We start from the raw sequence: 11,422 nt of genomic DNA on the forward strand, positions 1-11,422 counted from the left end.
ATAGTTCTTGCTTTCTGGTACCATTTTTTCCCCCTATTGTGCCTCATGTTTAGAAATATCAATTCCTACAGAAGATAAGGGGATAGTTTTGTCCTATAATAGGAATGCTTTAAAAGCATTTCTTTCATTGTTTAGGCTCGGGTTTTCAGATATGTCATTTTGAGTTGCGTCTTGAACTTATTTGCTTTTTGTATCCCATTTTCCTATTCTCTCCTATGGTTTCTAGTGAGTGCAGAATAATTTTAATAATTTCCTTTATATTTCCTTCTGGTTGCCTAAAGAATTAATTATTTGTTAATGTAATTAATAAATGATTGGGTCTTAGAATTTTGCAGCATAAATTTTTTTTTTTTCTGTAGACAATCTGTGGATTTTTAAAATATTTTTTCTTGCTTTATGATCTTTACCTTTTTTGGCTTTTCATGTTCTTTTAAGAGACCTATAATTTTTTAAGGTGTTCATGCATCTTGCTTTTGAGGTCAATGTTTTGCTTGTATAGGGATTGTTTTCTTTGAACAATGCTTTTTGCTTATTTTCTTCCAGGTTGTTTTTTGTTTCTCTATTTGCATTACCAATCAATTATTTTCTTTGAGGTTAGCCACTTTGAATTCAAGTTTTTCTGTTCTGCCAATTATTTCTGCTATACAGACCATAAATTCAATCATTCAATCAACATTTCTTAAATACTTACTATATGTGTTCTGTATTTATAATTCTTATTTTTCTTTTCTATCATTCTGGAATATCTTATTGTGGTTCCAAGGTCTTTTGGAATGTAGTTTCATCTCTCTCATCAGTTGTTGCTTTTATTTATTTGTGTTATAATATTTATTTATAGATATCTATATTTATTTGATTAGACACTTATTACTCTCTTATTAATAATATTGACAAAAACTTGAGCTTATATTAAGCATCTTTAACTGAGTTTTCTACCTCCTAAAATATTTAGTAATTTAAGTTTTCCCCCCTTGCTCAGTTTTTTACTCTTTCCCTTTTGATGATTTCCCTGGGAACTCAAAACTAAATAAACCTTTACCACCACGGGGAACTCATGTTTTACAGACCTTAGTCTGAGTCCTTAAGTGGTACTGGCTGGATGTTGGACTCTTTCCCTCAAACTTAGTGGAGTGCCAGCCTTGCTGACATTGTCCCAGGTTTCTTAGTTCTCTGGCTGAGGTCTGATATAGTTATGATGCCGACTGTAGTTCCAGCCAGAACAAGCATCTACTTTTTGTTTTCCCCCAGCATGAAGTTTGGGGAGGCAGAATTCATTTCTATGGCAAACCTGTGGATTGGCTTATATGCATGGTGGGCAGTAGGGGCAAGGCTGCTGGATAATTACACCAGGGATTAGAGAGTAGCTTTTTCTGTTGTTAGCTCATTGAATAGTTATTTCATTTGATTTTTGGGTGTCCTAGACAAGGGAAATTGCTTTATCACTTACATTTAATTTCTATTTTGGAGAAGCTTAAGATGTTTTCAGGGTCAGAGAAAATGTCTAATCCTCAATCTTCTTGACTTGGAAATTGTTGAAATTTAAACTATAAGTGGTTATTCAATTAAAAAAAATAATTTTTAAAAGGTTTTTTTAAACCCTTAAGACTTTTTTACTTTCTGAAAACTGTTCATGTAAAGATCCTTTTAATAAGTCGACACAGTGCAAACCGGAGGTTTGTGTGGCCGGGAAGTAATTTCTGTGATTAGGGAATGCCCCATGGGCAGGATCCCAGCCATATTGAGATAGCTTCATAATGGGAGCAGTTCCCTCACTGATTGGCTGTGTGTGACCTCACAGACCCTTTTAAAGTCCACCGCAGCAGGAGGTCGCTCTCTTTATCCTGGGGTAGCTGAGCCAAGTGGATGGATAGTCAAGAGAGGTAAGGAGCTTGATAGTGAACATGTGAATCTCTTGTAGACCAGGTATTCATTTGGAGTTAATAGGTCAGAGCATTAGGTGAGCAAGTATAATAAAGACTATAATAAAGTTTGCACATGGCTGTTCTGGAGTTATCTATCAGTTATTAAACTATGATTCAAGAAATCATAGCCAGAGACCTCTGAAGGCCTCAGAGGAGGTGAGCTGGGTAAAGTTAGTTGACACTGCAAAGGTCAGTGGCCAGAGGATTCTCTGATGTTCTGGGAATTAGGAGAGACTGGCAATGTAAAATACCGGGTAATACTAGGGCATTCACAAATGAAGGGACCTTCACAGGTTTAAGTAATAAATGGTATTTTATATGTTCAGACTTCACTTTTTTATCTTTAAAGTACAAATAAAACCATCTATAATGTCTGTCTCACATAATTGTAAGGATCAAATATAATATTTATATGCATGTGAAAATAGACATTTATACATACACATGTAGCATCTTGAGAGCTTTAGGTGTTTCATGAAGACAATGATAACAATAATAATGTTCATTGTTATCTGATTCATCTCAGAAAATTTGATGGAATTTAATAGGAATAAGTCTGGGACAGGTCACTAGCTTCCTATTTTATATTTCTTATAATGTGTACTAGTGCATGAGGGCTAAAGATGACTTCTTTTTTTCTGGTAATTGAATAAATAATATATTGGCACAATTTATTATTTGTTTCTGTGGTCCAAAGTCAGTATTTTTTCTAGGACATTATAGTAGTACAAATTCATTGTTAATTCTTCTCTTCCCTATAAAATCTAATACCAAAGTTGGGGCCACAAATGCTAATCAGCACATGTGTTATGATAAAGCATTCAGGGATTCCCTCTTTGTCACAGTTTGAGCCTATCTGAATTAGCCACAAAAATCTATAAGCAAGGAGCAAGGTCAGCCTTGAAATAGTAAACTAGCTTGAAGAACAAAGATCTTCATTGAAAGGAGTTTTCCATGAAATTGGAGGAGCCAAGTTGTCATGAGATTTGCCCCTTAAATAGATCGTTTAGAAGTATGTCTTTTTAGCCAGAACCACTGGAATGGTGAATACACAGTGCCAACATCCTTGTTCTGTTAAGCTCCAGGAAACGGAGGAGGTATGAAAATAACTATTTATAATGTGACCCCCTTAGGGGCCTTGCAAAAACACTTTCCAGTAACAGGCCTTTAAAAAAGTACTTAGTTCTCAAGTTCCCTTTGAACAAAGTGTAAGGATTCATATTTCAAAATTATGACCTACAAGGTGGCTTCCTGCATAAAACTCTGAACTGGAAGCCTGCAGAATTGGGCAATTCTGGATCCTTGTTGAATGCATGAGTTTGGCAAGAAAGTCAGAGTTAATTCAGGTGGGAGCTGGGTTTGGTTTTTAGGTCTGCTCTTGTCATGAGGTACCTACCACTAAAGTTGTACCCTGTTGCCTCTGCATGGAACTGAGAGTGTGACCCAGGGTTCTTGAATACTACACTAGGGGAACATAAGTTCTATTTGATTCCTACAAAGCTGGAAGGACTTTGCTTGCAGGCCAGATTGCATAGGATCATATCTTTAATGTTCTTTCCCCTTATTAGCTTAAAGTTGGCACCAAATCTCCTAGACACTGATCCTACCTTTTCCCTATCTGGGAATTTTAGGGACACTCTGATTGGTGATTCCTACAGGTGCTGACTCCTTCAGTTCCAATTCAGTGAAAGGTAGGAAATAATCTTATGAGGGGGAGTTTCTAGCTCAATGTATAAGCTTTCCATTTCCTCTGCAGTGGGAAGATAGGGCAGCCTTTTGGATGCTTCCTCATCAGTGCTGACCAAGGCTCTGCCCTAGTAGGATTTGTTAGTAGTGTGCTTCAACCTATGGCAGTTGGTTACAAGCAAGAAGAAGGGATGCTGTGGGAAATATAAGATGACATTTTATTTTATGGTTATCCTACAGGAATGGCAAAAACTCAACTACGATATCTACACCTTACGGAGAACTCGAAGAGAAGTGAGAAACAGATGGAAACGCATTTTGGAAGATTTAGGTAAAGTCTTATTACTATGAGGAGCTATGATTATTTAACCAGAAATTTTTTTTTTTCTACTGTGCATGCTTCCCTCCCCCCATTATTATATATTATGATAATAGAAAAACATTTTCCTTCACTTTTCTTTGATTTTTGTTTTTGTTTTTATTTTTATTTATTTTTTGTTTTGATTAAAAGTGTCCCAGTAATAGCAATATCTGTATGGATTATTTACTCAGTTCTTTTCTCTTAAAGTCATATTGTTCCCATTATCTCACAATTCACCATGTCTCAATGATATATTCATACACGTTGGTTATTAGGTTCCATATTTTTATTCCACTAAGGTTGTTAGCATGCATAATGGGATAGAGTGCTGGACTGACAGTAAGGAAGGCGTGAGTTGAAATCCTGCCTCAGACATTTATTAACTGTAGGATCTTGGACAAGAAATCTAACCTCTGAGCCTCAATTTTCTTATCTGTAAGATGGGGATGATAATAGCACCTACTTTTCAGAGTTGTTGTGAGAATCAAATGAAATAACTTTGCAAACCTTGCTATATATAAATGCTAACTTTATTACCTTCTATGATTATCAAATAGAAAAAAAATTCTTGGTACCTTAAATGATGTATTTGTTAATAATGATAATAATAATGATGGTGTTTATATATTGCTTTCAAGTTTCCAAAAACACTTAAATCGTTAACACATATTGTTTATTTTAACCTCACAACAATCCTGGGAGGTAAATACTATTATTTATCACAATCAGTTGTGGATAGAGCGTTGGGTTTGGAGCCAGCAATTCAAATCCAGTCTCAGACTCTTATTGGCTTTGTGACCCTGGGAAAAATTATATAACATCCGTCCCAATTTTCTCATCTGTAAAATTAGAGGGTTGGGTCCTGATGGCTTCCAAAGTTCCTTCCAACTCTTGATTTATGAAGTTTCAAAAGGGCAAGTCTTTCTTTTTAGAAACAGAAAAATGCTAGACCATAGATTACAACCTTTTAATATCATAGAGTTGAGTGATTCTACTATATTCTCTTGGCCTTGGGGTTCTGCCTGCTTTACTAATTAGAGATAGATTTTAGAACTCCTGCTTTAAAATGTGAACACTCTTTTGGAGAACCATACAACTCATACTTTAGCATGAATTATTTTAATTAGGTTGTTAGGGAATGATAACAATAGTTCACATTTATACAGCTCTAGCTGGTGAAGCAGCCATTACTCTGTTATCTGCATTTTACAAAAGAAGAAACTAAGAATCAATTTTAAATGCACACAGCTAATAAGTAGTACAACAAGGCTTGAACTGAGGTTTCCTAACTCCACTTTCCACTGCAATATGTGGGAGCTTGATTTGGGAGGAGGCTAGAAGGAAGAATAGAGATCTCAGTTTTAGAGGGCAGACTGAGGTGGGTAAACTTTTTCATTTGTGGCTTTGAGTGCCCAGAAAGAAGCATAGGGGAAGGAATGGGAGAATGAATACCCAGGATTATGGAAGAGAGGCTGAAAGAAAATGGGAGGGGGATGCACCAAAGACAAATTTCACCTGCTTTGCCAACACATTCTAGTGAAAACAGTCATTTCCCTGCAAAGAAATAATTTCCTAGTCAAATCACTGCTTTATAATGGGGAATTTTTATGTTCCAGGCTTTCAGAAGGAAGCAGATTCCTTGTTATCAGTGACTAAGCTCAGCACCATCAGTGATTCTCAAAATACAAGGAAAGCACGGGAAATATTATTAAAACTTGCTGAAGAGACAAATATTTTTCCAACAAATTGGGAGCTCTCAGAGAGGTACCTCTTTGTGGTGGTAAGTGGATGACTTTTCTCTTTCTTCACCTAATATTACCTCAAACTCCTCTATCTTTTCTGCTTAGCATGTGAAAAAAAGGATTTTGATATTTTTTAGACCCAATAATATTTTTAGATTCAATTCAAGGTGGCATATGCCAGTGGAATCCCAGTACACATGCTCTTTGGAAATCTGATAGTCAACAGATGGAGAAAAGGTGATGGACATAATAATGATTAGGTTGACTAGATTTAAATTTTTGTCTTTAGAACCAGGCTTGTAGGCCTGTTGACCTCAACACCTCCCTTATTTCTGGCCTTGGCTATGTGTATTTGCCTACATGCTTTAATATTTATATTAAGTCAAGATTTGTTGAAAGGTTACAACCCTTTCCACCAATTCCTCCACCTCAACTTAGACTTTGAGATAAATCTAGTTTTGGTCTCCTTTTGTTGGCCATGAACTGATAAAATAGTTCATTGCAGATAGATTTTTGTCCCCTGGATTTCCTTCTTGCCCCTTAACACTCTGAGATATTTCTGATAAAATTATAATTGGAAAATAATAGGGTATCTGATGGGACAGGGAGATCAGCAATGGACCACAGGTCTTGGAATTTTAGAAGAATTAGGAAGGGGTTGTAAAGAGCACAGCATCATAGACCTATGACTTCCCTGACTAAACACACCTTCCTGTTAATTATTTCCTATTTATCCTGTGTACAGCTTGTTTGCATGTATTTTTTTGCTTGTTGTGTCTCCCATTAAACTGTAACTCCATTGAGGATTTTTGCATTCATTTGTATCTCCAAATACCTAGGTCTCTAAGTATTTTCATCGCATCATAGATTCATAGAATTTTCAAGCAGTAAATAATTTTAAAAATCATTTCACCTCACTCACCTCTCCTCACTTTATAGATGAGGAAACTGAAACCAGCAATATAAAAGTTACACAAGTGGCAATTAGCAGGTCTAGAATTCAGTTGGAAGGGAGCCTGCTTTGCTAAGTAATGAGTTGCCCATTCCAGGAGATATACAAGTAGAGGCTGAAGAACTAAATGTTGGGAATGTGTTTATAAAGTAGATCAGTCCAGTCTTGTAATTTTCCAGATGGTTTATAGATGAGGAAACAGAGACCTGGAGATGCTAAGTGACTTCCAAGATGACACAGGTTTTAAAAAATATAGAACTAGGATTTGACTCCAGGTTTTGATTCCAGATTCAGCACTTTTTCCACTACCTCATAATTAGTATCTTTACAATATAGTGACAGGTGAGAAATCCTACTCACGAAAGATAATGACAGTGAGAGTTAACATTTATATAAGCTTTAAGGTCATGGGGAATTTTTTTCATCCATTATTCACCTCCCTTGATTTTTGTAAGGACCCTATGAATTAGCCAGGCAGTAATGGTTTTGGAGCCACTAAATCATAGAAGCTAAGAGCTGACAGAGCTCTTAGAGGATAAACCTGTAAAATTTGATATCTAGATTTGAATTTCATCTCTGAGGTTTTCCAAAGCTGATATTTGACAAATCACTTTATTTCCCTGGACTTCAGTTTTCTCATATGTAAAATGGGGGGAAGACTAATAACATTTGTACTGCCTCCCAGAGTGTGAGGAAAATGTGTTTGTGAACCATAAAGCACTGTATATAGGTGAGTAGTTGTAATAAGTTTATATTTTGATTAAAAATTAAATTTAATATGTTTAATAAGTACTGGTTGCTTATCACTGATTGATAATCAATTCATTGATAAAGCAATAGGACTAAAAAAAGAAAAGACACTTAAATAGGAAAGTAGGCTTCTGCTTTCTCCTTTGAGGAAAAAAAAGGAACTTGGGCTAAGCGATCTCCTAAGTCACATCTAACCCCAATATTCTATTAATTATGAACATACCAATGGGATACATGTGCATACATGTGCACATGTTCTTGAAGGAACTCAATGACTAATGGGGAAAACAATATCTGCACAACTATGTATGGATAAGCTACATACAGGATAAATTGGAGATAATCAACTAAAGAAAGTACTTAATAAAATTAATAAAATGAAATGGGGCAAGACCTAGTTTTATGGAGAGGGCTAGGATTATGGAGATAGAGGCTCATTGGTCAGATAATTGGAAGAAGGTTCATTGGTTTGTCGCTCATGCATTGTAGATGATAACATTAAATTAAATCATAATTAATTAATTATATTATGTTTAACTATTAAATTATAACAAATTAAATTAAATATAAAATTAAGTGTTAAGTATTAAATATGTGTTGATTGATTAAAGATAAATGTTTGATTAATATTTTAGTTTTCCCCAATTACATGTAAAAACAATTTTTAACATCCATTTTTTAAAATTTTGAGTTCTAAATTATCTCCTTCCCTCCTTCCCTTACTCTCCTTAAGAAGGCAGGCATTTTGATAAAGTTTACACATGTGTAGTCATGCAAGTCTGTGTATTACTCACACTGTAAAGGAAGATAAAAGCAAACAACAACAAAAAAAAAAACCAAGAAAAATAATGATTTTTTTTTTTAAAGCCTTGGTCTGCCTTCAGACTCCATCAGTTCTTTCTCTGGAAGAATATAGTAGTTTTTTATCATGAATCCTTTGGAATTGTTTTGGATCATTGTATTGCTGAGAATACCTAAATCATTCAGAGTTGATCATTGTACAATGTTACTGTCATTGTGTCCAATGTTCTCTTGGTTCTGCTTGTTTCACTTTGTGTCAGTTCATGTAACAAATAGTGTCACCATCAAGCAGTTTCATTTGTGACTTTGAGAGCCTTTCCCCATTACCCTGAGAGCAGCTCTGCCTTATGCCTCTGTATTTTTGCTTTAACAGGATCGTCTCATTATTCTTGATGCTGCAGAAGAGTTTTTTAAAATGGCCAGCCTCATTTATCCCAAAAAACCTGGACTGACCTACTTGGCCGATGGCCATAAGGAATCACCTTACCTTCCGTTTCCAAGCCCCTAAAGAGATGAACCTGGAACCGAACTTGAATTTTTCCCTGGGGACTCAGGGCAACCAGCCAAAGTACCATGGATTTTCTTTGGAGAATTACAAGTAGGAAGGAGACAAAGGGAGACAATTAGAAAAATGTCTGTGGTGTGATTAATTCACATATCCGTGTGCAGAAGGATTGGAACCCTGCTCAGCTCTAAGGAATAACTAAAACTAGCCATAGTGTGGACCTTGTTCTAGGAGATATTACAGTTAAAGGTTGTAATCCTTAGTTAGGTGACTCACTTTAAGTGTTTAAATCATCAGGGAGAGCCTATAGTCTCAGTTCTTCCTTTGGAGAACTTTAAACTCTGCTGATTCTCATAAAAGGAAAATTCAGTAATTCAGTAAATTAAAAATAAATGCCTCCTATATGCAAAGTACAGTCTTAGGTGCTAGTAGAGTCAAAGATGAATAATAATACTTGGGTTCTACCCTCAGATAGCTCAAAGTCTAGTGGGGGATGGGGCAATAGACCAAGTAAATGAATCTTAGTTGATAGGAAGCTGCTGGTTATCCCATGAACTATTTTCAAATAATGTACAATAAAATCTGATGAACCCAGCAATAAACCTAAACCTAATGTGGTTTAATTTTTCTTTGGTCATTCAGAAAACATTCCTCATGGTGCCTCAGGACTACATTACTTTTTATGCAATAAGGATGTTGGGCCAGTTATTAGAGATGTATAGAAATCCTGGTTTGGAAGCAGGTTTCTAAAGGGAGGTCAGTCCAAAAGTGCTGCTTAGAGGAGTGAATGGCCTATCACTGGAGATACTCAAATAGAGTTAGGGAGTGTGTGAAGAGGATTACTTTTTGGATAGGAGCTAGAATATATTAACTTTGAGGTTCCTTCCAACTCTGATCTTCTATCCCTCCCAATTACTAGGTTGCTAGAAAACTTGAGTTTACTGTTAGAGAGATGAAAAATCTGGGCCTTCCTTATATGTGAATACAGAGAGAATAATTTCTTTAATCTAATGATATCAGATTACCTCATTCTCCCCGTTATCTACAAAAGTCAGAAGGATAACTAATGAAAAGCCTTTTTTAAAACCAGATCTAACCATGCTGTTTCATGTCCAGTAAAATGTAAGCCCCAAGAAAGCAAATATGTGTGTTTTTTTGTCTAGCAGAAACCGTATCAGAGGTGCTTAATAAATCGTCTTGAATTGTTGCCATCTGTCAACTGAAGTAGATTAATGTTGGGTTTTGTTTTGCTTTTTTATGCGTTGCCCATATTCTTTTATTTCTTTCTTAGCAGTGATGGTTAGTAGACAATGATTGTCCCCTAAGGAAGAGGCAGAGTACTTTTGTTTACTTGCATGGACTGCCCTTGACCTGGGAGCCTGCAGCCAAACTGCCATGGCTGTGTCTGAGACCTTATTCTGTCTTCTGTTCTGAAGGGATGCTCGATGTAATAACATGGTCTGGCAAATCCTTTTCAATCACCAACCCTTAAAATGCTCCTTAGATAACTGAGAAATGAGCCTTGAAATCTGATTGCCCAGTTTGCCTAGATAAGTGAGTCCCTTACACTGACTCCCTTTTAAATAAGAGCATTTTATTTTAAAGGTTTTAAAAGTATCTGGGATTTATTAGTTGATTACTATGTAAAACTGTGGTGCTTGTAATTTTCAACTTCCATATAGTTGACCCCAGTTTAAACTATGCTGCCTGTTTAGTTTCTCCAAGAGATTGTCTTGATTATTATTTTTTTTTTACTCTAACTTTCTCTTTTTGTTAATTCAATGTATTTTATAGAAGAAATTAAGAGACTATTGCTGTATGACCCACTGAAATGATATGTCAGTTAAATATAATTTCTGGTTCAATAAGCAGCAAAATAGAAGACTGGCTTCCTAAAGAACTCAACTTAGATATATTTCTAAAGGCAACTTTCTCATCATGTCTCTATGTTGTTCCAACATAGGCTTGCTTATTTGTGGAAGAAAAAAAAGACTTTGAAAAGCAAATTGTTTTTATCTCAGTCCTTGATTTTCTCTTCTGCTTTCTGTCTTCTTGTTTTCTGAATAGATAAGATTGGTTGCATTTATGGAAAACATAAGGCTTTTAAGTAACTATTCCTTTACTTATGGTAATGAAATGCAACTCTGATGATAAAAACATGCTAAATTATACAATTGTTTTTTCTCCAAGATGCTAATGGGTTTTTATATATACCTCTCATTTTCATGATATTTCTGTGGAATATACAACAGCAGAGAATATCTATCAGTTTCCTTTCCTTTTCCATTATACTCTGTAATTTTTAGATATAGACATAGAGATAGAGAGAATCATAAGTTGCCATTATTTTTGTACCTGGAGCAAGCAATACAAAATATACACAAGGTCAATGGCACAAAATACTTCAAATCAGCTTCTTCAGACAAATTTGTTTTTTTCTCAACAGTATTTTATTTTTCCAAACACAAAATAAAGATAGTTTTCAACATTCATTTTTATAAGATTTTGTGTTCCAAATTCCCTCTCCCTTCCAGCAAGGGGATATAGATTAAACATATACAATTCTTTTAAATATATTTCCATACTTGTTATGTTGTACAAGAAAAATCAGGGGGGAAAACCACAAGAAAAAACAAGCAAATAGAAAAAGGTGAAAATAGTATGTTTTCATCCATATTCAATCTCCATAACTCTCTCTGGATG

General features: G+C 35.3%; 1 protein-coding gene across 1 annotated transcript in view; it reads left to right on the forward strand.

Moving 5' to 3' along the window:
* Positions 1-9,943, forward strand: part of MREG (melanoregulin) — a 67,979-nt gene extending 58,036 nt beyond the window's left edge. The window contains exons 3-5 of the mRNA XM_074298752.1: positions 3,849-3,939; positions 5,586-5,749; positions 8,588-9,943. Of these exons, the coding sequence (XP_074154853.1) occupies positions 3,849-3,939; positions 5,586-5,749; positions 8,588-8,722 (390 nt within the window). The 3' untranslated portion in view covers positions 8,723-9,943. The remainder of the gene's footprint in view (positions 1-3,848; positions 3,940-5,585; positions 5,750-8,587) is intronic.
* The last annotated feature ends 1,479 nt before the right edge of the window (positions 9,944-11,422 follow it).

The sequence above is a fragment of the Sminthopsis crassicaudata genome, chromosome 3 (genome assembly GCF_048593235.1).
Source record: "Sminthopsis crassicaudata isolate SCR6 chromosome 3, ASM4859323v1, whole genome shotgun sequence".
Classification (NCBI taxonomy): domain Eukaryota; kingdom Metazoa; phylum Chordata; class Mammalia; order Dasyuromorphia; family Dasyuridae; genus Sminthopsis; species Sminthopsis crassicaudata.